At 42.2% G+C, this 27,331-nt stretch overlaps 3 protein-coding genes across 7 annotated transcripts in view; 2 read left to right on the top strand and 1 right to left on the bottom strand.

Annotated features, from left to right (window-relative positions):
• The first annotated feature begins 3,989 nt into the window (after positions 1-3,989).
• tmigd1 (transmembrane and immunoglobulin domain containing 1) lies at positions 3,990-6,920 on the top strand. Of its 2 annotated transcripts, none has more exons than XM_027153361.2 (6): positions 3,990-4,131; positions 4,376-4,468; positions 5,081-5,356; positions 5,910-6,194; positions 6,516-6,619; positions 6,770-6,920. In XM_027153361.2, the coding sequence occupies exons 2-6, from the start codon at positions 4,396-4,398 to the stop codon at positions 6,785-6,787; spliced, it is 756 nt and encodes a 251-aa protein (XP_027009162.1). In that variant the 5' UTR covers positions 3,990-4,131; positions 4,376-4,395; the 3' UTR covers positions 6,788-6,920. The 2 variants fall into 2 exon arrangements, with proteins under 2 accessions (XP_027009162.1, XP_047661667.1); XM_047805711.1 differs by lacking the exon at positions 3,990-4,131 and adding an exon at positions 4,157-4,280.
• A 1,256-nt stretch (positions 6,921-8,176) lies between these two features.
• On the top strand, positions 8,177-14,748 carry LOC113646903. Of its 4 annotated transcripts, none has more exons than XM_027153390.2 (6): positions 8,177-8,335; positions 10,211-10,542; positions 10,718-11,013; positions 11,170-11,265; positions 13,259-13,297; positions 13,891-14,006. In XM_027153390.2, the coding sequence occupies exons 2-5, from the start codon at positions 10,225-10,227 to the stop codon at positions 13,287-13,289; spliced, it is 741 nt and encodes a 246-aa protein (XP_027009191.1). In that variant the 5' UTR covers positions 8,177-8,335; positions 10,211-10,224; the 3' UTR covers positions 13,290-13,297; positions 13,891-14,006. The 4 variants fall into 4 exon arrangements, with proteins under 4 accessions (XP_027009191.1, XP_027009190.1, XP_027009187.1 ...); XM_027153389.2 differs by having other exon boundaries at positions 13,256-13,297; XM_027153386.2 differs by lacking the exon at positions 13,259-13,297 and having other exon boundaries at positions 13,891-14,748.
• A 1,171-nt stretch (positions 14,749-15,919) lies between these two features.
• plrdgb (PITP-less RdgB-like protein) overlaps positions 15,920-27,331 on the bottom strand; it is a 69,843-nt gene continuing 58,431 nt past the window's right edge. The window contains exons 13-19 of the mRNA XM_027153385.2: positions 23,331-23,447; positions 22,265-22,381; positions 20,716-20,864; positions 20,482-20,631; positions 17,393-17,576; positions 17,117-17,245; positions 15,920-17,021 (exon numbers count right to left, since the gene is read on the bottom strand). Coding sequence (XP_027009186.2) covers positions 16,683-17,021; positions 17,117-17,245; positions 17,393-17,576; positions 20,482-20,631; positions 20,716-20,864; positions 22,265-22,381; positions 23,331-23,447 — 1,185 coding nt within the window. The 3' untranslated portion in view covers positions 15,920-16,682. The remainder of the gene's footprint in view (positions 17,022-17,116; positions 17,246-17,392; positions 17,577-20,481; positions 20,632-20,715; positions 20,865-22,264; positions 22,382-23,330; positions 23,448-27,331) is intronic.

The following is a 27,331-nucleotide window of genomic DNA, read 5'->3' as shown; positions in this document are numbered from 1 at the left end:
CATACTTAATCTCTCTCTCTCTCTCTCTCTCTCTCTCTCTCTCTCTCTCTCTCTCTCTCTCTCTCTCTCTCTCTCTCTCTCTCTCTCTCTCTCTATTTCTCTTTCTCCCCTTCTCTGTCTGTTGATCTATACAGAGAAGCTATCTCCTGAGCTCCCAGTGTTCTGATTTCCCAGTGTGACCGCTTCTTCATTCCAGATCTTCCTGATCCTGAATCTCTACCTCTGAATGGAGTCTCATTGCTCGGTGGTGCACTCTGCTGAGGTAGATCTTCATAGACAGCCCATGACCCATGGAACTGTTGTAGATAGAACCACTTTTAGACTATGTCACTGACTATTGAACTATCATCACATCATTCAGCTTTGTTCTCAGGTCTTCATCAGTGAACATCTGAAGACTTCAGCAGGAAAGAATCTAAAGAACTCGGAAATGACTTTGACCTGTAAGTTCCTCAGGAGCTCTCGGTTACACAATTCCACTCGACTACAAACTGTTATAAAAATGACATTATTTACATTTACATTATTTCCTGTCCAGTGTCACCTAAATGAGGATGAGGTCACCTTCTGATTCTGGTTCCTCTCAAGATTTCTTCCTCATTTCATCTCAGGGAGTTTTTCCTCACCACCGTCACCTCAGGCTATCATTAGGAATAAATGTTATAGATAAACAGTAACTAAATTTCAAACCTTACCATTTTTATTCTGTTTCTATACTTCTGTAAAGCTGCTTTGAGACAATGTCAATTGTTCATATCGCTAGATAAATAAATAAAAGTGTATTCCATCCATCCATCCATCCACTTTCTACCGCTTATCCGGGGCCGGGTCGTAAAAGTGTATTTGTATTCTTAAATTTTGTAGCGATGTAAAAATAAAATCGAAAACTGTAATTCACTGGCGGTTTTGTTCTTGTGGAAGAAATGCTGTGATGAGAAATTGACACAGTAATATAGAATTACGGAAGAACCTCAAAAAACCTCAGGTGATCATTTGTATTTATGATCTATCGGTATATTTTAAGTAAAGTGCCATTTTAACAGAAATGGTGAAACATTTACCTCAGGAAATACAGATTACAGTATATAAACCAACCTTACAATGAAATCATGCAATTCAGTTCCTCACTCTCACTCACTCACTCACTCATTTTCTACCGCTTATCCGAACTACCTCGGGTCACGGGGAGCCTGTGCCTATCTCAGGCATCATCGGGCATCAAGGCAGGATACACCCTGGACGGAGTGCCAGCCCATCACAGGGCACACACACACTCTCATTCACACACTACGGACAATTTTCCAGAGATGCCAATCAACCTACCATGCATGTCTTTGGACCGGGGGAGGAAACCGGAGTACCCGGAGGAAACCCCCAAGGCACGGGGAGAACATGCAAACTCCGCACACACAAGGCGGAGGCGGGAATCGAACCCCGACCCTGGAGGTGTGAGGCGAACATGCTACCCACTAAGCCACCGTGCCCCCCCCAATTCAGTTCCTCTTAAATGATAAATAGGAGACAGATGATAGGAGATATTTTACTCATATCGAGCTCAGGAACACAGCTGCCTGCTGCACCGATCCAGTCAGCTCCATCTCCACCACTGATTTTAGATCAATAAAGAGATTCTCATACAGCAGTGTTTATTACAGAGCTTGGGAGGTACAGAACAACCTTCCAGATAGTGCTTGGAACTGAGATCACATTTGTTTAGTCTAGCTTTTATTTTTATAAATAGCATTTCTTAGGTAAAGGAGCGCCCTGCGATGGGTTGGCACTCCATCCAGGGTGTATCCTGCCTTGATGCCCGATGACGCCTGCGATAGGCACAGGCTCCCCGTGACCCGAGGTAGTTCGGATAAGCGGTAGAAAACGAGTGAGTGAGTGAGTGAGGTGAAGGAGCAGATCTGGAGAGTTGATGGGATCAGAGTGTTTGGTGAATTGGATGTCTGGATGCTGTTGGCTTTTGCTGAGCTTTTAGTGTACGGACGCTTTATGTCCCGGGAAGCCGTCATGTCTGTCATCTTCTGGCTCTAGGTTTTAATTATGATGTCATAGCTAGTCTTGCCAGAGTCTCTCTCTCTCTCTCTCTCTCTCTCTCTCTCTCTCTCTCTCTCTCTCTCTCTCTCTCTCTCTCTCTCTCTCTCTCTCTCTCTCTCTCTCTCTCTGTCTGATTTTAGAGATTCTCACACTGGGAAAGTCTGGGGAATGATATTGTTATAGTTTGTAATATGTCAAATATGAGTAGGTTTATATATATATATATATATATATATATATATATATATATATATATATATATATATATATATATAAATTTGTTCTGAGGGACCCATGGAATTTATTGTACAGTTAAAATGATCCTTGGCCGCAAGAAGCTGCAAAAATACACCTCAGAAATGACGTCTGGAGTAAGAAAACCTGATAAAGATGTCCGTATTCGTACGAGAAGGACGAGAAGGTAACAAAGTGCCATCTCCGCTGCCTTTCAAACAGAAATGACAAGATTCAATGCCCTGAAGGATTTCCCTACATCCAGGAAATGAGCATAAGTGAAAATGTGCCATCCAGGATACAAAATAAATCAGGAATGAATGCCCTCTGTGTGTAGGAGACGCCCTTTTCTCAGTATTGTCTCTAAAACCTGCTTCATTTCTGTGTCAGGCTCGTTTTAAGGAAGAAGTGAACTGCACTGTCAGCTTGAACAGATCAACATTACACATGTTTAAATGCAACCCATTGTGACAAAGTGACAGGTAATGAATATGGAGATTTGTCCGGTTTCATTAACAGTAATCGCAGTTCTGCTAAAGGGCAACAGAGGGGTCTAAAAACTACAAAGTCCTGAGATGACCAACATATGAACGAGTACAATTCAATTCAATTCAATTTTATTTGTATAGCGGTTTTAATAATGGACATCGTCTCAAAGCAGCTTTACAGAACATATGAAATATATTACAAAACGTTCAAGAATAATATAAAATTTATATTTAAATGTGTTTGTACTGATCCTTAATGAACTAAGCCTGAGGTGTCTGAGGCGAATGTGTTGAGGAAAAAGTAGCTTAGATGGAAGAGGAAGAAACCTTGAGAGGAACCAGACTATGATGAAAAATGTTAAACAACTTACAATCTATAATACAGTGTAAATGAACAGTGTGTCTTAAAAAACACTTACTTATTTTTGTAATAAGCATTATTTACTTGTCATAGAAATCCACACTGCACATACAGTATATAGATAAAGAACCGAATGACTCACAGTAAAGGAAATGACACATGCAGCATTTCTAAATGTGAGATATTTACTATCCAAAATGTCTCCATTTATGACTTAATTGTTATGATATATTGTGGCACTCAAGGTTTTTCTATTGGTTCCTGGAGCCAGAAGTTTGCATATTGTGTGTGTGTGTGTGTGTGTGTGTGTGTGTGTGTGTGTGTGTGTGTGTGTGTGTGTGTGTGTGTGTGTGTGTGTGTGCACGCACGCACGTGTGTGAGTGTTAATGATGAGAATTTCACCACTTCATTCATTCTGTCTGAGTCAGATCATTTGACTCGGCTCACCACCCGGAGTCGACTCTATCAGCACCAAATGACTCACTGCCTCATTTTTTAACTCAAAGTTTGCAATATTTTTTACTCTTCCTCTTATTATTTAATTACTAATGCATGCCCAGCCGGTTAATATTTGCTAATCGGTTCTCAAAGTTCCCCTGAAAAATGGAATCAAATGGAGTCGACTCATATGAACGACTCCTTGCTATCATGTGCTTCTGGAGTAAGTTGTATGAATGCTTCCCTTGGCTCATGAGCTTAACATCTGAGCTGCCTAATAAGAAGGATATTTAACCGTGTGGTCTGTATCAGAATGTGATATATCACTGAACCGAATCAACACCGTATTTGACCTCGACACATGAATTTAAAGTGTCACTTTCACAGTGTTTGAACAGCATTATAAAAGGTTCAGGAGAGGAGGGGTAATTCTGCAAAACTGTTATAAAATAGCTCACTGGCTCAATATAAACCTGTGCTGAGATCACTGGAGTCTCTTAAAACCTGTGCAGTGCAACCTTTGGATTCACTGACAGCATTTTTTCAGACAATCATTGCCTCGGCTTGGTAAGTGGTGCAGAAAAAGGGTTTCTAGCTTGTCTAGTTTAATCCTTTCCCGAATTTTCAATCGTATTTTTTTCGTTTCACAATTGATATAATTTAGTCTTAATTCCTAAACGCTGCTTTAAAACCTGGCTTTATGTAAATGATACCTTGTGTGAGAGAATCCTTGTTTTACTCTAAACATTCTCATGATTAAAACATTAGAAGGATGGTGTCAATTTTGTCTTGTTGTTATGTCTTTATCCAGGACAGAAGAAACGTGTAAAAATGAGAAATTCCTTTGGGATCCGGTTCATCCTTCTTGCGTTTGTCTGCGTCGGTGGGGTCTACGGTACCAATGGTAAACCTGTTAATGAAAGAAATAGAATCATATTAGCGCATTATTCTCCTCAGGAAAGCTTGGAATTGTGAACTTTGTTGTTCGTTGGTTACTAGTCATCTGAGTGATTAACCCTTTTAGCAGAACATACCGTATTTGTATATATCAGATGAGTACTAACAAGTTAGTAATAGGAGACTAACAAGAGAAACATGAATTGTAGCAAGCTAGCAACTTATCGTGTTAGCTTAAAATATCTTCCTCTCCAGAAATGTTACTATGATGTCTTCCACTCACATTTATTCCCTTCATTTCAGTTACATCAACAAGTAATAAAAAAAAAAAAACCTGACTAAATATTGGATTTTTTTTTTTTTTTGCTTTTTTTTTTTTTGCTTTTTCTTTTTTTGATCATGGATTCTTCATGATTTTTTTGAATAATGTTTATTCTTTTCATCGGTTTTATTTAATGAAACCTATTCACAATTAACGTAAATGATCAGCATTTCTATTTAAAGAAATTTACCTTAGTGCCCCCTGGTGGTTTGAAGGCCTACCTTGGGCTGAAGGTCCACTCTTGCTTCTTGCTTTCTAACCAACATATAATCTGTGTTTTTACCAAAAACCCATCAGTCACTATTGAGTCTACTCCCCTAACAAACGGAGGGTTGATTCAGACGAACCCGGATCAGACCGTGTCTCTGACCTGCAAAGTAGTCGACTCCGCTGCCCCGGAGGAACTGCTGTGGTTCCGAAACGGACAACAAGTGAGCCTCAAAGATGGAAACCGCGTGAACACGAGTCACGTGTGCGTGCAGCCAGTATCCAGAAACGACAACACGGTCACTTTCACCTGCCAGCTGAAATCTAACGTTGATGTGAAGGCCTCCATCCAGTTAGAGGTTCGATGTGAGTACAAGAGTGAGGCCTGACTTTATGGGTTTGTGTGTGTGTGTGTGTGTGTGTGTGTGTGTGTGTGTGTTTCCATTATTTATATTTCCATAAAAGTCACAAAATTTAGCTTTTCTGGCTACAAAAATCGGTAATATATATATAGGAAAATCCGCAAGATAAAACGTTATCATTGTTATAGGTTATAGCAGCTATAAACATCATTTCATCATTTAATCTGTCTCTTAAAGTTCACCAAAAAACTATCTCAGGAAAAGCTTGACACTGAGAAACCGAAAAAGGTGCAAAGTTCTCTGTAATGAAGACATGGCAGAAAATTTGACAAACAATTATCATATCAATGATGTTTACTAATTGTTTATGGGTTTATTATTAGACTTAGAGTACTGTACATCCATAATCCACTTCCAGAGAAAAAGCAATGTTCTAGAACAAGGCCATTTATTCAGTGTGTGATTTGAATCGTAGCTGAAACCACAGTCAGAAATGTCAAAACCTTTCGACCAAATCAGATTCAAGAACTCAACGCTAACCTTAACGTCTTTTGCAGATCCGCCAACTTTAGGAAAAGATGTGAACGTATCGGCCGAGGAGACGAGAGACACGGTTCTGTCCTGTGACGTTCAAGCTCATCCTCCAGTGAGCGTGGTCTGGAAGAAGAACGGTGAGCTAATGGATCTTTCTTCCAGCAACTACAAGACCAGTAACAACGGTTTCACGGCGACGCTTTCCATTACGAACGTCAACCGTGACGATCACCAGGGCGTGTACACCTGTGAGGCCGACTCAAGGGTCTATGGAGTCAGCAAACGGAGCTTCAGGGTCACTGTTGTAGGTCTGTGTCTCTGTAAACATCATCATTACGAAGTTTAAAGAATTACTCTGTAACTTTCTAATCCATCTCCGTTGTTGAACATCTTTGTCATTTCTCACTCCACAGCGGTGCTTAATATTAATAAACACTCAGGACTTTGTAGTGTTTCATCAGTATTCATGTTTTTAATCTAGTCTACAAAAAAATCTAGTCTCTGAGATCTTTAACCACTAACATTTTGTGTAAGGTTCTAAGACAAAAGGAAAAACACACGACTCTTGCACTGAAAGCCAACGGTGTCGTGACTCTCAGTGATAAAATAATTCATTTGTTTATACACAGACTCTGTGATGAAGTTCCCTCTCTGGCCCATGGTGGCCGGTGTGGTGGTCATTGTCTTAACCATCCTTCTGGCTGTCATTTCCCGATGGAAGAAGATCATGAAGGTAGACTCTTTTTCATTTAAGTGAACATCATGGGCTTCTTTTGAGAACCTGAAGTAGGAGTCGCTTTGTTCAGATGTACTTAAGGAAGCTCTTTAACACCTACGTTCTTTGTTATTCGCTGTTATTCAAGTGAGTTGTTTTTTCTTTCAGTGCTTTAAGAAAGACTGACGCTCATCGAGTGGGCCATCATCTGCAGATCGTTACAGCCATCGACCATCACAGAGAGGACGATGAGAACATGGACCAAACATTTCTTCTTATATAAAGAGTTCGACTTAATTAAAGATTTAATTAAAACTCCTGCCAATGTGACACTGTGCTTTTAATGATGATTCACAAGCTTGGTTTGTTGACCCTTGAGTTTAAAAAGAGCCTCTAGAGCATTGACTTTCTTTGTCAATACCATGGCAATATAAACTCATTAAAATATACTGCTAACTATTATAAATTCTCAAGGACAAGGTCAAGGAGTTCCCGTGTTCCTCGTAAACATGCACGGAAAACAGATTTAGATCTTCATCTCTTCACATGTAAGACACAATATGGCGATGTTTCTGCACTTATTTTTAACAGAGATAAGATTTTTTCAGCATCCAGGTCACATACTGTAGTACATGACTGGTGAGGAGGTGTAATTATTCTTTAACCACAAGTACAGTGTCTAATGTAACTAATGAGGTAAGGGGACTAATGTAAAAACATCTATTCATCAAAACATCATAAAAAAAATAATTTCTCACTTAATACATACAGATATTCAGCTTACACATTAATATTCATTACTACAGAGGCTGGGAAAGAAAGAAAGAAAGAAAGAAAGAAAGAAAGAAAGAAAGAAAGAAAGAAAGAAAGAAAGAAAGAAAGAAAGAAAGAAAGAAAGAAAGAAAGAAAGAAAGAAAGGAAGTGAGGGAGGAAAAAAGGGACAGAAAAAAGACAGAATAGAAGCAAAGTTTATGTACAGTAGTCAAGAGTCAAGAAGCTTTTATTGTCATTTACACCATATACATGTGTCACAGTACACAGTGAAGAGACGACATTTCTCCAAGACCACAGAGTTACATAAATAAAGACAGAGTTAAGGACTTAAGTAAGTTAGTCCTAGATACATAAAGTGCATCTGTGTAACCTGGTGTACACAGTGTGAGACAAGACAACAAGACAGTGCAGGACAAGACGAACAAGACAGTGCAGGACAAATAATACAAGACATTACACAAAAGACAATACACAAAAACAATGCCAACCAGCGTACATACTGTATGTTCAACAATATTGTGTGTGCAGAAAGAAAGAAAGAAAGAAAGAAAGAAAGAAAGAAAGAAAGAAAGAAAGAAAGAAAGAAAGAAAGGGAGGGAGGAAGGGATTGAGGAAGAAAAGAGAAGGAAATAAAGAATGACAGCACAATGTAGAAAGAAAGAAAGAAAGAAAGAAAGAAAGAAAGACAAAATGGAAACATGACCTCAAAAAAGGGGGAAAGGAAGTAAAAAGTTCTTTATATAAAAACACAGAATCTGTTCTTCATGGAAAAAAATGAACTTATGAATTCGACCAATCAGGATGAGGGACCAGTTTGAGGGGCGGGGCTTCACAGTCTGGGAAAAGAAGGTCCGCCAAATTTAAACTGTAAAGAAGTGAATCGTTACAACAGTGTGGAGGATTAAAGTGTGAGAAGGAAGGAGCTGGTGTTCGAGTTCAAGTCTCTTGTGTTTCTCTTCGGTAATGTACACAGTATTGTTATTCATTACAACTTTGGTGATAAACAGTTTAGCACAACAGCTGTTAGCCACATAGCCGTTAGCAGGCTACCGTTAGCTAGCTTTGCTCACGCTATTGTTTCTGTCTCAACTCATAAGTATCAAATATGCGTTAAACTATTTCATTTATTACTCAGAACCTATTAGAAAAAGTGCATTGTTTGATATTTGTTTATTTGTTGATTAAAAAAAGTGTCCTGCATTTAAAACTAATAAAAACACTAGTTTGTGGGCGTGCAGAAGTGCGCATGCGCGAACACCCCACTACACCCAATGCTCAGAGGTGTTAATAATGTCCACTTTTTTAGAAACAATAAGATGTTAATTTAAAGTGTACAAACACATTTCTGCTTTGTTTTTGTCTCTTAAAGATCTATTTTGTTGTTTTGTTGCAGTGATAGAAATCACAGTTCATTATTATCAGTTATTTCATTCAGTTACTCATTATTATTTTGTATATTATTGAGTTTTTTTCACTCTTGAGGCCTGTTTAAAGGTTTTAATCCAAATTTTCTGCCTGTTTTTTCAGTGGAATTTCCACGAAGAAGAAAAAACTTGCATAAATAGTCAAAATATTTCTTTACACCAGTGTTTCCTATTAGTATAGACCACAAAATGGACATTATGAGTGTCCAGGAATCTCTGGCAATGCAGCACAATAAGACAGATATACATTTACATTTACATCATTTAGCAGACGCACTTATCCAGAGCGATTTACATTTTTTAATCTCATTTTTACACAACTGAGGGTTAAGGGCCTTGCTCAGGGGCCCATCAGTGGCAGCCTGGTGGAAGTGGGAATCGAACTCACAACCTTCTGATTGGTAGACCGGCACCTTAACCACTAGGCTACCACATGCAGAAGTCTCTCACCACCTCCTCTGCAGATCAAATGACCCCAACACGGTCATGGCTTTTAGTTTGGGAAACATTTCTGTGAATGTTTTCATACAGGAAATCTGTTCAAATGGGATCCGTGGCAATTTGTCGTTCCTCTATAGGGCACCCCTGCTAAAACGTATGAATTCTAAACTTCTGTGTTTGCTGGCCGAGCGAGGTGTTCATCTTTTACTTCTCGAAACTATTGTCAGTAGCTAAACTCTGATAATGTTACTAAATAAAAACTCCAAACTGTCTTTTAAAGCAAGTATAAAAGATTCTGAAAGTGCACTCAAATGATTTGTCAGCAAACATAATGGATTTAATGTCTGCATCTTCACACCATCAAAGTCAATCATACAGTAATTACTTCCATCAAATTCCTACTCTCGAACTCACTAGATACCCGTCCTTGTTATAACCGCACACTAAATCGCTCCTTCTCCACCGGTACTGAATTTTTTTTATTAACATTTAATTGTCACACTGTCATACTTTTTTATTTTTGCTACGTGTATAACTATCGAATATATTAGAAGAACAAACACATACATTATGAGTGTAATGGTCAGGGTGCAAATACTTTTGGCCACATAGTATATCTAATGGTGCCATATAGTTTTTTTTTAACCTTAATGATGCAACACATTGAGTCCAAGTAGACATTATTTACAGGCTGATTTATTTTTAAATGACTGAGATTTGCATTAAACCCATTCAAGAGACCAGTCCAGCAGATTAAGAAGAACCCAATCACACACATAATAACTTTGATATGCTGGATTTCATTTCCTGTAACTAATCTCGGGTGCTGTTTATCGTAATCACGTGTGTATGCCCAAGAAAATGGCTACTCATTATTCACCTGTTTAGATGAAGCCCTTGTGACACCGAAAGGTCTATTAAATCATCTGTCACGTCTTTAACGGTTTCGATTTTCCAACCCTTCTCACAGCGCCGGTTTCTATCATGTCATCAACTATCACGAGCGGCGTGAGCGGCCTTAGCTCCGCCGTGTCTGGGATGTGGCGTTCTCACAGCGTTCTCTCCGAGTCCGAACCAGAGAGTTCCCCCGAAGCGACACAGAGGTTTCGGAAGCTCCGCTCCTCCAGCTCTCTCAACTCCCTGCGCATGTCTCTGAGGAAGAGACTTCCTTTAAAGACTGTGCAGCCCACCGGCAACGTCCCAGAGAATCCGAACACGGAGGAGTTTCTGAATAGCAAGAAAACGAGCACGGTCACTCAGATCAAACGCACTGCCAAGAACACCATCGGAACCGCTTATCAGGTCAGCTTCGTTTCAGATACGTGTTCTAGCTCACTGTGTGAGAATCCCACCTGCTTCACACCAACACCACTAATAATAAACATCATTGTCACAGCAGCACTATGAACAAATCATTTCTGGTGGGCTTCCAGTATTCCGTGTGAAACTGCTCAACGTCTTTATTTCCTCCCCTCAGAAGTTTCAAAAGAGCACACAGTCACGCGAAGAGTGCCTGGTGAGGACGCCTGGCAAGATCATAGAAGGAGAAGAGAACGAGCGCTCTCCTGCAGTTACGCGCACCCCTAAACGACAAGCCGTAACCCCTGGGCGCACGCAGAGATCAGCCAAGCGTAACCCACGAGCCGGAGGAACTCCCGAGGCCAGCGGGTCGGCTGTGAGAGCAGTGAAGAGCAGAGGAACCAGGAGGCAGTTGGTACGCATGGCAGCACTGAGGAGCCCTTTCGCATCCCCTAACACGGCGAACCGCCGCAGGTGAGCAGCGTACAAGGTTAAAGAGTCACTGTATTCGTTATGTAGCATCAGTTCAGCTCCAGAAATCATCCACGGTGAGCAGAGGTGAAAGTCTCGCCTGCAAGTGTCTGTTTTTTTTTGGTGTGTTTTAAACAAGTCCTTTTTCTCCTGCCTTAGGCAGTTTGATCAAGATCTGGACAGTGTATCAAAAGGCCTCAGGAAACTAAAGCGCCTCTCTCAAGCTTTTGATGAAGTCATCGGGAGAGACGAGCGGTGAGTAAAAAGTCTGCTTCATTTAATACACTCTGCAATTCCAAAGAACAAACAATACATTTGATTTCCTGACAGGTCCTTCGCACAAATTACAGTTTTGTCGCCAGTTTGCAATTTCATGTAACAGGATTTAACCTGAAATGAACATAAAGATGATGGGTTTTTTTATGTAGTTCACTGGTGTGTAATGTGTCGAAGGGAAAACACCCATTTTTGGCATCCAGAATACATCTTTATATATTTAGTACAATTTAGCTTTATTAGATGTTAGTGAAGATTATTGAGCTTATCAGTGTACATAAGAGCAAATGGTTGAATATTACAGGATATATCAAAGAAAAAGTTTCTGATGAAGTAAAACCTTCGATTAGGTTTATATTTATTGTCAGATCCATTCAGGAATCCTGGAGGTTTGTGATGGATCTCACAGTAACATTAGAAGTAAATGATAAAATCTGTTGACAAAGTTATTGACAAAGCTAAGAAAGGGCTTCATGTCAATAATAAAAAATACACTTTCCTACTCGCATATAAACAAAGAGACTCTTTCTGTCAGTTTGGTTTTTGCACCGTTCATACATCCTGTTTTTGGTGTCCAGTCCATTTCCTGTTTGGTATTTGGGTGGGTCTCTCTCTCTTTTTTTTTTTTTTTTTTCTTTCTCTTCCCTTTTTTTCCCCCTGACTAACGTTCGTCTGCTTTCACTCTCCTTGAGACAGTCTTCCTGCCAGAGGATTTGTCATGAGTGAAAGATTTGTGGCTGCTTTGGTGTGCGTTAGAGACACACACACACAGAGAGAGAGACACACACACACACACACACACACACACACACACACACACACACACACACACAGAGCTACACACAGAGAGAGAGAGAGACACACACACACAGAGACACAAACACACACACACACAGACACACACACAGAGACACAAACACACACACACACAGACACACACACACAGACACACACACACAGAGAGACACACAGGCACGCACACAGAGACGCACACACAGACACACACAGAGACACACACACACACAGAGACACACACACACACACACACAGAGCTACACACACAGAGAGAGAGACACACACACACAGAGACACACACACAGACACACACACACAGAGAGACACACAGGCACGCACACAGAGACGCACACACAGACACACACAGGCACGCACACACACACACATTTGCATGATATAGTGACCTTTTAATGATACAGAATGAAAGTGGTGGCACAGCGTGTGTGTATGTGAGAGAGATTGGGGAAAGCACTGCAGTGTATCAGACCGCACAGTGCTTAATATCCCCCCGTTATCTGGGAGTTCTGCCCCTCACCACACACCCTCCCAAATTCTTCACATAACTCCGTTCCCGCCAAGATTTTCAAACTCCAGTCGCTTTTCCATTCAGGGAAGTCGTCTGAAACACTTCCAGTCCTCACCGCCGTGTAATCAGCAGCTACACACAGTCTGCTGTCCCCCAACATTTCGCTCAGACTTCACATGAACACGTGGCTTTTTTTTTTCTTCCCCCGTGCATGAAATCATCTCCCACATTTCTAAACTGCTCCAGGAAATGAAATATAAAATGTTATGTAATAAAGGTAGTTGTCATTCGGAGTCGGAGCCTGAACAAACAAAGCTTTTGTCGTTCCCCTATTTTTTAACTTTCACTCGTTGACATTTGACAACATGCACAACTGGTGGCCTTTCAGACAGCAGGTTTACACGTCCGGCGGCGCAACCCCGAAGCGTCCCATAAAATCAGGAGGCTGTGTGTGGCAGCAAGGCAATGACCTTTTACTTGTAGCGCAAGAGAATAGATTAACCTCCCTGAAATCCGGTTCCTCTTCCCCGCCTCGGGCTGCCATCAGTCATTCCAGTTTGTTTCATTGTTTTGTGTCGGTGCGTTTTCAGCGAAAGGCCTCGAGTTTGTCCGTGAAACTGTAGACTAACCTGTCTTTCATTCTGGCAGCAGAAAATTCAAGTACTCTGTAATAACGGAGTAAAGCCAAAGGTAAAATCATATCACAAAATCTATGGTCTAAAAATCCACGTCTCTGTCGTGCATGAAGGCTGTAAATACACTATGGCTAAAAGTTTGTGCCCCCCTAACCATCACATCTGTACTGTATGTGCTTAACGAACATCGCTTTCCAGATTAATTCCACGTTTCCTGTTATATTAAGCTTCACTCTTTTATTTTAGAGTGTGGGATGGGATTTGTGTTCATTCAGCCACATGACGCCTGGAGTTTCAGTTCATCCCAGTGAGGTTGAGTCAGAGTCAGGGCTCAACACCACCTTCACCTCAAAACCATGTCTTTTATTGAGCTTTGCTTAGTCCATAGGAACTGAATCAAGCTTCTTTGTTTCAGTACAAAACATTCTATACAAACGCGAGGTTCAAAGAAGCAGACGTGATGGTCAGGTGTCCGTTTACTTTTGGCCATATAGTGTAGCACCCCCCCCCACCCCCCAAACTAATAACTGCAGCTGACTGATGCATGGCCTTAAACATCTTGTTCTGTCACATATTACTACCTTTCACACACTAATGTACTATCCAATCCCAGATCCTGACTTACGTGTGTTCACCGTGTCCGTGCAGGACCGAGGCCGTGGAGCATTACAGAACAGTGATGGCTCACAGCTACGGCTCCGCGGGGAAATTAAACAGATCCTTCATCCGGCAGCAGAGCAGACAAATTCGCCACAGAGTGGGCAGCTGGACAGACAGCGCGCTCTCAAACCTCCGCAAAACCACATAAACATCAAGCCACCTTCTGATGTATTTTTTTGTTTTTCTTCTTCATGTCTGTCTGTCACCATTAGTCCCGACTCCTCGTCTTCGTCTTCTTTTAACGTGTGTATCATATCAATAACTGACGTCTCAATGTGAGCTAAAGATTGTTTGGTTTCGTGCCAAATCGTTGTCATGCTGTTACAGTTAAAGGTCACGGCTGAAGATCATGTGAAAGCCCCTCAAAAAAAAAAAAAGGGCAGTTATTTGTTTGTGTTTTTTTTTCTTTCTCAAAGCTTCACCATTGGACCAAAGATGATAACGTCTGGGTTACATTTCTGTTATTTCTATTTAAACCTAACACTATAACGAATGTAGCGAGACAAACGTGACGTTTACTAACCCGTAACCAGTCTCTAGATATTATTCACTAACTTATAGACTCCACCTTGTACCGAGGTGCTGGTGAGGATCGAACTCCTCGTCTTTTATATATTCTCGTTTTTTCTTCTACTTTTTCTTACCACACAATAGCTGCGTACTGTTATTTAACAGCACAATCCAGATCAGAAGGTCAGAAAGATTTCAACAGCTACAAAATGACTTTAAAAAGATGTTGATTACGTACTATGGGTTTTATGGGATTTTCTCGAAACACTTAAAATTCTTGAAGAAATGTTCGCTTTTTATACTTTAATAAAAAAAAAAAGTATCTGTTCTCTGCAATGTTGTGTGTGTGTTTTTTTTTTTAATAGTACGACACTGTTATCCACACCGGACAAATCTCTAACGTTGGACAAGAACCCTTCTGGTCTTATGCAGCGTCCCCTGAAATCCCGAGAGCTTCACGCACTTACCCTAAAACCTGCTTAAGGAAAACCTACCAGACATTTTTTCATTCCCATAATCTTTATTATATTTTACATCGTTACGGTACAGTTTCTTTTCTCTTTTACAAAAGACACCAGATTCCAACACCACACCTGTTTATTATATACATTTATATACAATATGTTACAGGACACATATACAGCTTTCTAAAGGTCACTACAACTCGGTAACAGACACAGTAACACTTTCTGACGTATTACATGCTGCAGCCGCGTGTACAAACGGCACATACCGATATATATCAGTCTAACACGTAAACACACACCGCGCGATGCCGGCCGTTCTCGGACGAGAGTCTAGAGGGAGGCAATTCGTACGTGCAGGCGATTCAGAATAAGATCCGAAATAAAAGACGTTTTTGAAAAGTCGACTGAAACCGAGCCGAGAGCGGGCGGCAAGGCCGGCGAATAATAGGCTGTCAGTGGCGTGCTGCTATAAATAGAGCCGGTTACCTTCACAAAAGAGCACCACGGCAGCCAGCAGAAAACACGAACACCACGTACATAATGAGCGCTTCAGGCGGAGGTCACAATCTGCACTCGCAAATAAATTATCCTCTTCCTCGTTATCGCCGCCAGGGTTCTCGGGCCTCCGCGTTGTCAATCACGACGCTGCTGTCCGTTTTCCATCGAGGACCGGGGTGAGAAAATCGTTAAAAACGTTCTTTACATTTGGTCTCTTTTTTTTTTATTTGGCAAGATCTTGAGCTCGAGAGTGAATGAGAACATGAGCATGATGTGAAGAGGGAAAAAAAACCTTCTGATCAGCTGAAAGCTCACGCATCGTGTGCTAAAGAACTAAAGCTCCTGTTTACTCATTATTTTATATGTGCGTCGTACAAAACGGTGATTGTGTAGAAAAATACGCTAGAAAAAAAAGGCATATATATATATATATATTAAAGCAAAAAACTTTGCTGAAGCTAATGTTCATAATATTAATATGTATTGTGGTTGCCATGGCAGCACACGGTCGTTTGAAAGATTTTTCTTTTTAGATGTTTTTCCTCCTGTTATTATGTTTGTGTTGTACACCCCAAAGTACCACCTACCACGATAATTATTATATTTTTCCACCGATACAACGATCTTTTATCAAGCATGGATATCATTTCCACGAATCCAGTCAGCGTTCTCTTTTTTTTTTCCTTTAAAAAACTGCTCTCTGATGTAACACAGAAAATAAGCAGAGAGTGCCGTAATAACTGCTGGGAGAAAACAACAGCCCAAACCACCTGATACGGAGGCACCGTGATCCCACCAATTGGTCAACAATGCCTGAAGAAACCGAGTGACTCTGGGCAGATTGTGCAGAGACAAAACAGACAATCATTCCCCTCGGTCAGAACAGGGCTCACAAAGAGAGCGAGGTGGTTTCTTAAGACCTTCTGGCTTTATCGTGCTGATTGGCTTATTCAGGATCCGTAGGCTAGCGGAGCGCCTGAGTGACGCAGGTCGGCTCGAGTGCGTCAGCACAAAACAAACGGGAGCTGGATAAGTAAAGGAGCCTCTCAGCTTGTCAGCACTAATAAATGGCAGCCTGTTGCACTACACTGAGCGCCGCATTACTGTTTGTCTGTGGACTGCTTAAAGAATGGCCGGCTTCTGGATTTAACCGATTTTTTATTTAGAAGCTTAGGAAGTTTTTCACAAATAGGAATGAAATTCTGAACATTTCACAACACTCGATTTTAAAAAAAGTCTAATCTAAACCGTTTACCACAAGCACAATATCGTACTTTTATCCGTGCACCAAGTGGTCACATGTTCTCACAGTACAGCAGTAAAGCCTCCTGTTTCCAGGTCCTGATCGTCAAATTCGATGCGGATCTCAGGCCCGTCCCTGTATCTCTCGGGCTGGCTCTGAGCACGCTCTGGTTTGGGCGTGGACGACGAGGAAGCGGGTGGAGATGCCTGCTGCATGGACATGGCTCGGCGCAGCAGCGGAGTGCGCTTGCATGTCAAGAAATCAGGCGACGGAGACAGGAAGTCCGGCTTGGACGAGAGGCCGAAAGAGCCCTGGCGCAGGATCATGCGGTTCTTCTTGGGACGTGAACCGTGCTCGAACTCCAGAGCGGAGAGGTGAGCCGCATATCCTTCGCTCAGGAACTGTGATTGGGATTAAAAAGTGAGCTTTAAAGACACGACACAGGAAAATGAGAGCGATTCAGGTTCAGTGGTGTCTGATTTTATATACGTCATACCTGACACTGGTGCTGGTGCTTCTTGGATGGTCGTCCCACGATGTAGATCTGCGAGGCGTCCAGGCCGAGCGCGCTGTACACAGACATGTCCTTCATAGAGCCGTACGCCGCACTAATCTTAATGTGACACTACAACACGTACAGAGTAACGAATGTTTATGGCACGCTTCGTTCTGATTGGGTGAATGAAATTATGCGTGACAATGATCAATCCAACAGCAGATGGTTTCCACCAAGTCTACTAGATTAAATCAGTATTAAGTTCTTGTGCGCTACCTCGTTGATGAGGCTTCTGAGAAAGAGGGTTTTCTGGCGCAGGGGGTCATGGACGAGCCCCTCGGAGAAAAACACCATGCCCTGGGGGAAGTTGTGCTGCGACAGCCATGACACCACCCTCTGCTTCTGCATGTCGGGTCGACCTGTGATGTAGATGATGAGGTAACCGAGGTCCTGCCAGTGCCTGCAAAACACAACAGCGGAAACATGCAGCTCATACTGGACTGCAGCTGGACACCTTTGCAGAACAGAATCAGGTCACAGACACAACTGTCATGAATGATATCTCCTTTGTCACAGCAAAACCCTGGACTGCAGTTGGCTTGGTTTTGTTTGCCATGAACATCACGTTACAGATATGTTTCTAAAATGCTAAAAAGGCTGCAGGCTTCCTGTTAGGAACCTGATGAGATCTTCTGCTTTGCTAGATCATCCACCTCGAGGTCTTGTGCTTTCTGAGATACTTTTCTAGAAGTGCTTTTAAAGACTCTATCAAGGAAAACATCGATACCGGTTCGTTAGGCCATAGACGAAGAGTAGCATCAGTCTTTAACCTCTGTGGGGAGGAAACACAGCAAGAAGAACACACTTTTGTGTAAGTACTTCAGGAAGAGGGAGGTCTTTAGCCATCAGCTGTTCGGATATCTAGAGGAAGCTAGTTCCACCTAGGGTTGCAGAATTCCGGGAATTTTCAAAGCTGGAAACTTTCGATGGGTATTAACTGGAATATATGGGAATTAATGGGAATATATGGGAATTAACCGGAATATATGGGAATTAACGGAAATATATGGGAATTAACCGGAATATATGGGAATTAACCAGAATATATGGGAATTATCCGGAATATATGGGAATTAACGAAAATATATGGGAATTAACCGGAATATATGGGAATTAACCAGAATATATGGGAATTATCCGGAATATATGGGAATTAATGAAAATATATGGGAATTAATGAAAATATATGGGAATTAACCGGAATATATGGGAATTAACCGGAATATATGGGAATTAACATATATGGGAATTAACCGGAATATATGGGAATTAACCAGAATATATGGGAATTAACAAAAATATATGGGAATTAACCGGAATATATGGGAATTAACCGGAATATATGGGAATTAACCAGAATATATGGGAATTAACAAAAATATATGGGAATTAACCGGAATATATGGAAATTAACCGGAATATATGGGAATTAACCAGAATATATGGGAATTAATGAAAATATATGGGAATTAACCGGAATATATGGGAATTAACCGGAATATATGGGAATTAACCGGAATATATGGGAATTAACAAAAATATATGGGAATTAACCAGAATATATGGGAATTAACCCGAATATATGGGAATTAACCCGAATATATGGGAATTTTTAAAAAATGCAGAGTTACCTATAATAAGGAGCTTGAAAAATCTTGCAGCATAATTTTGTTTAAAACAACAAGATTTAATGCAATTTAAGTAGAATTTGTACCCTGCTTCCTTGGTCACTTGCACACAGCACACTGCTTACTGGAGGGCCATTGAGGCCAAAACCCCTGCATGTACTTGCATTCTTCCATAACATGCACAGTAACACTTTATTTTAGGATCATTTAACTAGTTGCTTATTAGCATGAATATTAATAGAATATTGGTTTATCTATTAGCACATATTAATGCCTTATTCTGCGTTACCTTATTGTACATTCTTAATTGTACCCAATACCTAAACTTAATAACTACCTTAGTAACTCTTAATAAGCAGTAAATTAGGAGTGTTACACATGCACAGATCATTTGATGACCCTCCCACACACAATTGAGAAAAAATGCTTCATTTTACATTTTGATCGGGACTTTTTTAGAAGGGCAAGGGTGGGGATGCTTTCATCTTACAGCAATCATAGGGAAATGTTTATTACAATTATGTTTATTACAAGCGTAATAATGTTTATTATGCGTTTGTGTTACTCGATGAAAGAATCGATAAAAGTTCTACTTACAATTAAATCGGTCAAGATGTAATTTTTAACATTTGTATTACCTTGCAATGGATTTCTGCTTATGACCAAACAAAATGTTTATTTGTTTGTATATGATATAGTTTATGTACATTTCCCTATATTTCCAAATAATTCCCATAAATTTCCATAAATTCCCGTAAAGTTTTCAATTTGGAATATTTCCAAAATTCCCCAGATTAAGTTCCCATGGGTGGCTTAGTGGTTAGCATGTTCGCCTCACACCTCCAGGGTTGGGGGTTCGATTCCCGCCTCCGCCTCGTGTGTGTGGAGTTTGCATGTTCTCCCCGTGCCTCGGGGGTTTCCTCCGGGTACTCTGGTTTCCTCCCCCGGTCCAAAAGACATGCATGGTAGGTTGATTGGCATCTCTGGAAAATTGTCCGTAGTGTGTGAGTGTGTGAGTGAATGAGAGTGTGCCCTGCGATGGGTTGGCACTCCGTCCAGGGTGTATCCTGCCTCGATGCCCGATGACGCCCGAGATAGGCACAGGCTCCCCGTGACCCGAGAAGTTCGGATAAGCGGTAGAAAATGAATGAATGAAAGTTCCCGTGGAAAGTTTCCAGAAATTTACCGGAAACTTTCCGCCCCTTTGCAACCCTAGTTCCACCACCCAGGTACCAGAACAGAGAAGCTGTGCAGTTTCACTGGAGCTTCCCGGGAGACGGAGGGACCGGTCGAGCAGTGCTAAAGGATCTGAGGCAGCGTGGTGCAGTGAGAAGAGCTTTGAGTTAAGAGGGTCCTGTTTTTTTAGGTGAGCATCAGTTTAGTAAATCTGCTACCAGAAGCCAGTGAGGGACAGCAGTAACGTGGTGGTGTTGAAGAACTTCAGAAATCCATATTTTTGGACATTTCTGTACCCTTTTCGTCTTTTTTTTTGCACCATTCTGTGTCAGAATTCCAGGAGATTTCTAACATTGTCACACAATCATGCCACAAAGATCACTTTTCCCTCCCGTTCTGATCCACGTTTGGCTGATTGGATAACTGAACTTATCCATTACACTGGCAATCAGTGTACCATTTGGCTCTCTCTCGAGTAAAACCCCGACCCCCAACACTCACCGAACCACATCTACAGCTCCAGGACGGACTTTAGGGTCGCTGCCCATGAGAGAGACGCTGGCAGCGAAGGAGCCGTCGATACTGAACACCACACACTCCATTCCTCGTGGCAGCACGGTGAGGAACGCCTCCGCACTCGTCTGGTCTCCTCTTGAAAAACATCAAGTGCCAAAGTCAACCTCAATGTCACAGCGATACATACGGTTTAAAAACGCTTTAATCACGATCACTCACTTGACCACCATTTTGATGGGGTAAACGCCAACCGAGAGTCTCTTGTTTGCAGGAATGGTGTAGGTCACACGACCGCTGTTGGTGGTTACCTCGGTATCAAACATCACCCATCGTCCCGATCCGGGCTGCGTCGCCAAAAACACATCCACCTGATAAAAGAAAGAATTTATTGACTTCACAGATGCTTTTTACCCAAAGCTACTTACAAATATGAGCAAAGCGATATATAAAACACAGAGTAAACCTGTTCGATCGAAGTGTATTCATTCATTCATTCATTCATTAATAAGTTTTTTAATTTTTTTAATACGACTTTTTCCATTTATTAATTTTATTATTATTATTATTATTATTATTATTATTTAATTATATTTCTATATATATATTATTTTTTATTAATCATTTTATAATTCATTCATTCATTCATTCATTCATTTTCTACCGCTTACCCGAACTACTCGGGTCATGGGGAGCCTGTGCCTATCTCAGGCGTCATCGGGCATCGAGGCAGGATACACCCTGGATGGAGTGCCAACCCATCACAGGGCACACACACACACACACTCTCATTCACTCACACACTCACACACTACAGACAATTTTCCAGAGATGCCAATCAACCTACCATGCATGTCTTTGGACCGGGGGAAGAAACTGGAGTACCCGGAGGAAACCCCCGAGGCACGGGGAGAACATGCAAACTCCACACATACAAGGTGGAGGTGGGAATCGAACCCCCAACCCTGGATGTGTGAGGCAAACGTGCTAACCACTAAGCCACCGTGCGCCCCATTTTATAATTACTTATTTATTTTTCACTCTTTGTTGAATTATTTATTTATTTAGCTAGTTAGTTAGTTAGTTAGTTAGTTAGTTAGTTAGTTAATGGTTGGTTCTGTGAGTGTTCTCAGAAGACCTGGGTCTGTAGCCTTTTTTTTTTTTTTTTTATAGATAGTGACTGATCCCGGCTATTTGGATGGAAGACGGAATATTCCGTTGTCTACGGACAGTCGTTTTGAAAGTCAGAGAATGTGATCTCATGCCTCGCTGAGTCGCACTTCCAGGCGTCGCTCGTTAACCCGACCGCGGGTCGCGGGAGATTAATCGTGTTATTACACCTGCACTGTTCTCTACATACACATGAAAGGCTATGTAAAAAAAAACAAGAACCAAAAACCACCTATCTGCTAATAATGATTAAACAAAACAAGCCTAGGGATTGATCACGTCTCAGAAACCATTAACAAACATGCTCATACAGCTCAGGCACTGCAAATGAATTCATTAAAAAGTAAAAATCCAAGCGATATATTTGGTACACGGATAAATATACAAAGACACACGGTCTTATATTTGTTCAATTCTAATCTAAGCTCATAATGAGGGAGTGAATATTAAATGAATATTCTTTTTCTATTTTTTGTAATAATATTTATTAATATTAATATTTTATATATCTTCACTTGTCCCATTTGTTTGTTTGTTTGTTCGTTTATTTACTCGTTTATAAACACATTTTGTCTTTTGTAAATTCTGGCGTGATGCGAACCTTCTCTCCGGTGAGGGTCACCATGTCCAGAGGGCCGTACATGAACCTCCCCACCAGCGTCTGTGGCCCGTCCTCTGTCGCGATCACGTCGTGTACTCTGTGGTTAGCAGTCACGTTCTACAGGCATACAAACACACACACACACACACACAAGAACGACATCTCAAGCGATCTTACGGCTTCGGATGACGTTAATCAGACGGATCATTGAGAATCGAGAAAGCTTTCAAGCTGCAGTTTAGTCTGGAACACGTGACGGTTATTGACAGATATTGCGTCATCGGGTAGGCGTGGCCTATTTGATAATCTATTTGATAATTGTTTTGCTCATTCGTTATTCATTTTTATACCTGAAGCACAACGTTACTCAACATTTAACCAGAAGATTCTATCCTTGTTTTTATTGCTTTATATTCTGTAGGGTACTAACCATTGTGCTATGGTTTCTTTTCCATCTATTTGGTGTGTCAAATGGGACAGTAAACCAAACACTACAGTCCCCGTGAGCCTTGCGTACGTTTACTGTGTTGAAGACGTCAGCTACAACTACCCGCTGACCCACCGCCGATTCTCTAACGATCTCCTCGTCTTTCTTTCAACACATAAACACGCAAGTGTTCTTTGAATGTAACGACCCAATTTGGACGTTTGGAATTCACGGCTCGCAGAAATCACCCTGTCGCATAGCGGACTGGCTCCGTCTCCATAGCAACGGATGCTGAGGCTCACGGGTGATGCGGGCGTCCGCGTTTGCGATAAGCAAAGTTCTGTAGCAGCTGCCAGAAGGGAGGAGCTGAAAGAGGTGGTGTCCAGGGTGCGAAGGGTCAGTAGTGATTTTTTCCTGCCTGGTTTCTTGTTTCTTGAATTGTCCTGGGGGGTGGGCAGGGGGGGCACCAATTACTATTCCTGCAGTCCGTTTCTGTCCTGTTTGGTTACTTCCTGTAGGAAGTGGTGTGACATCGGGTTGTACTCTTAAACCTTCTTGGTTCTGATAAACCCATCAGCAGATCAGGAGGTTCTCCAGTGACCTGTAGAAGGGGTTAAGTTCTAGACTCTGGGTTCTTACCCGCAGTTTGACGTGTGTTCTTCTGCGCAGCCATTTTTCCCGAGGGCTGGACGGAGAGATGGGAACCGAGTCGCAGCAGTCTGCTTCACCTGCCTTCAGACAGTCACAACGTAGCACCTGCACGCACACACACACACACACACACACACACACACACACACACACACACACACACACACATTTTTAAAGATCCTATTAGGTCATTATACAATTATATTCAGATTCCCCGGACACGAGGGAGGAATCGTGGAAACATTTCTGTAATCCTGATGGGCGTGGTCTCTTTCAGGATAGCCCCGCCCCCATTCCCACTCTTCATTCATCCAGTACACAGACACTTTAAATCCTATGCCGTAGCACAGCACTGGTAGATCGAGGCGGTTAAGGCTCTGGGTTGTCGATCAGGGTTCAAGCCCCTGCACGGCCAAGCTGTCACTGTTGGGCCCTTGAGCGAGGCCCTTAACCCTCACTGCCCCTGTGCGCTGACCCCAACCTCTAAACGTGGGATATGTGAAGTATGTGATGAAAGAATTTCACTGTGCTGTGATGTGTATGTGACAGAAATAAAGGCTTTTTGTTATTCTATTCAATTCTATTCTGCCTTCGTTTGTACATTTGATGCAGACTTAATCTGAGCTGCGTTTAAACGCTGAGAGAAAAAACATCTCTGCTCATCGCTACGTCTAACGCGGCTAACCGAAGGAGCGTCTGTTTTCAGAAATATCCTGCGGGGTGACTGAATGACAAAACGCTTTTATGTCTTTTCTTTTCTCAGCTTCTTCTTTTTTTTTTATTCGATCCAAGATTAAGATTTGTTTTTTTGGGTCTTCAGCGCACAGACCGGGTCGTAATGATATGGAAATCTATGCAGCTGTGAAGAAGGGCTACGGATGACTTTGGGATATTTACTTTGGTGACGCAGACAAGCGCGCACGCGCGCGTGTGTGTGTGTGTGTGTGTGTGTGTGTGACAGCTGTATGACGCATGCAGCACGACTGCCTTTGACATCACAATATTTAAATGGTCTGCTCTAAAAACATGGGATGTTGTACTCTGATGCTCGGCTACTGTTCGGTTCCTGACCTTGACAATGTCAAGAACAGAGAACAGAAAAAATAAATAAATTACGAAATCGACCTTCGGGCTTCGTGTCCGTCTGAACAAACAGACGATAAAGAGGGAAGGGGAGGGAAAAAAGGGAATAGAAGATCAGCCACGGCTTCAGACCTCCTCAAGGCTTTATAACACCGGGCTGGATTACAGCAACACGTTCAGTATTATATTTCAGAAGAGGAGCTCATATCTCCGGCTCTTCTGTCGGCTTCTGTGTCGTTTTCTGCTTTAACACCAGCGTGTTGCTGATTCCGTCTGATCAAGCCCGTTTTACTTCCCATCAGCACCCAATTTTGCACTTTTCTCGGTCTGATATAAAAGGATCTGTACTGAATGGGTGACATTTAAAAACCCTCAGAGTTGTGGACTTTTTAATAGCAGTTTGGTCCGATATTGTGCCCTCGGTACCGCCTCAAAAAAAACCCCCGAAATGCCAACATGATATTTTAAAATTCACATTTTGTACAAGCGGGTTTTATGAAGTCAGGCTAAATAGATGAAATTTCAATTTCCATCCGACACATGATGAATGGATGCGTCGCTTTTTCTTCTGGAGTTGGAAAATTTATTCATTCGTTCATTTTCTACCGCTAACACGAACTTCTCGGGTCACGGGGAGCCTGTGCCTATCTCAGGCGTCATCGGGCATCGAGGCAGGATACACCCTGGACGGAGTGCCAACCCATCACAGGGCACACACACACTCTCATTCACTCACACACTCACACACTACGGACAATTTTCCAGAGATGCCAATCAACCTACCATGCATGTCTTTGGACCGGGGGAGGAAACCGGAGTACCCTGAGGAAACCCCCGAGGCACGGGGAGAACATGCAAACTCCACACACACGAGGCGGAGGCGGGAATCGAACCCCCAACCCTGGAGGTGTGAGTCGAACGTGCTAACCACTAAGCCACCGTGTCTCCTGAGTTGGAAAATTCTCCACCAGATTATTGGCGTGACTGTAAATCACCAAATCAGTGACATATTAAAGGCTCTGTGAGCTGTAGGACTCAGATGAGATGTTCTGGTTGTAGGAAAAAGTGTTCTCCTGACTGGTCACCTGTCCTATCCTGAAACACTGGTGTCCTGATGATGGGAGTGGTCTAGTCTGAATGACTCCGCCCCCATCCACAGTGCAACGATAGTGAGTTCATGTCATGTAGGTGAAAGGTGGTATTTACGAGTCGAACGCACATGGAGTCCGCCGCAAAGTCGTAATTACGAGTTTGGAAACTCTGGATTTTTGATGGTGCTCTGAGTTTCTGGGAAAACCTGGTGGGAAATCAGAATCTGACTTCAGTTTTAGAATTTCTAGAAGTTGCTGATACAAATATTAGACACGGGAGTCCATCATCATCATCATCATCGTCATCATCGTCAAAACACCAACTAAGGAAAATCATTTGAAAGAAAATTGTGTTCATATTCTTGAACTTGTGTTCTTGTGTTCATAATGTCCGTCGAAGCTGCTTGGGTGGACTCTCTCATCTGCTCTGGTGGACTATCTCACCTGCTCTGGTGGACTATCTCACCTGCTCTGGTGGACTATCTCACCTGCTCTGGTGGACTATCTCACCTGCTCGGGTGGACTATCTCACCTGCTCGGGTGGACTATCTCACCTGCTCGGGTGGACTATCTCACCTGCTCTGGTGGACTATCTCACCTGCTCGGGTGGACTATCTCACCTGCTCGGGTGGACTATCTCACCTGCTCGGGTGGACTATCTCACCTGCTCGGGTGGACTCTCTCATCTGCTCTGGTGGACTATCTCACCTGCTCTGGTGGACTATCTCACCTGCTCTGGTGGACTATCTCACCTGCTCGTGTGGACTATCTCACCTGCTCGGGTGGACTATCTCACCTGCTCGGTTGGACTCTCTCATCTGCTCGGGTGGACTCTCTCATCTGCTCTGGTGGACTATCTCATCTGCTCGGGTGGACTATCTCATCTGCTCTGGTGGACTATCTCATCATCTATGTCTAAGTGACAGCAGACACAACAGCACACGTCTTTAAAAAAAAAAAAGGAATTCACTTAAAAAGGAAATCTTTCTGACTGCGCGACCGATAAGCGGCGGACGAACCTTCTCCCGAGCCGGAGGGTGCCAATACTTTCACACACACCAAAAAAAAATGCGGTAAATGATATCACACATTGTTCAAATTAAAAAGAGAAAGAAAAAAAAAACCCAAAGAGTCCAACGTTTATTTTAGATTCTTTACAGAACACAAACAATGGACAGAGACCGGTTGCGCTACGTAATTGCCGCGTTGCATCATGCGGTTAATTCGCCAGCAAGAGGGACGTTATTCAGGACGACTCTGTCACGACCGCACGGTCTGCATTATGTCTAGTCGGCAAGGTGCTTAAGGATGACCTCATTTAGGATAAGGACTCGTGTACAGTACAAAAAGGTGCCTTATGTGACATGGTGTACTGCATGTGATTTCAGGTGACATTGCTAACTGACAAAAGTGAGATAAAGAGCCTCATTATATCAGTGGTCCTCGTGTGACAGCGTAGAAGTCTGCAATTCACATCAACATGAACTCTTACTGACACTCGAGCATGGAGCTTTGATTTGTGAGAAGTATTTTTCATTATTTTGCTTAAAATAAACACCGATCGATCGTTTTCCCGGGGTTCCGGGATGTTGTAGCGTGGACATCTGGTGACAACAAGATCTAGCGATTAGCGGGATCACTGGCGCTGATGGAGGTCTGGGGTTCGGTCGGTGTTCCAGTTCATCCTGAAGGTGTTCGTTGTGGTCTGTGCAGGACACTCGAGTTCTTCTACTCCAACCATGGAGTGGCTTGTAACGTCCACACCGTGTCTTATTTATTTATTTATTTATTTATTTATTTATTTTAACAGGGGCA

This window comes from Tachysurus fulvidraco, chromosome 21 (assembly GCF_022655615.1).
Source record: "Tachysurus fulvidraco isolate hzauxx_2018 chromosome 21, HZAU_PFXX_2.0, whole genome shotgun sequence".
In the NCBI taxonomy this organism is placed as follows: Eukaryota; Metazoa; Chordata; class Actinopteri; order Siluriformes; family Bagridae; genus Tachysurus; species Tachysurus fulvidraco.
The sequence above is the reverse complement of the archived record's forward strand: the minus strand, read 5'-3'. Positions and strand labels throughout refer to the sequence as shown.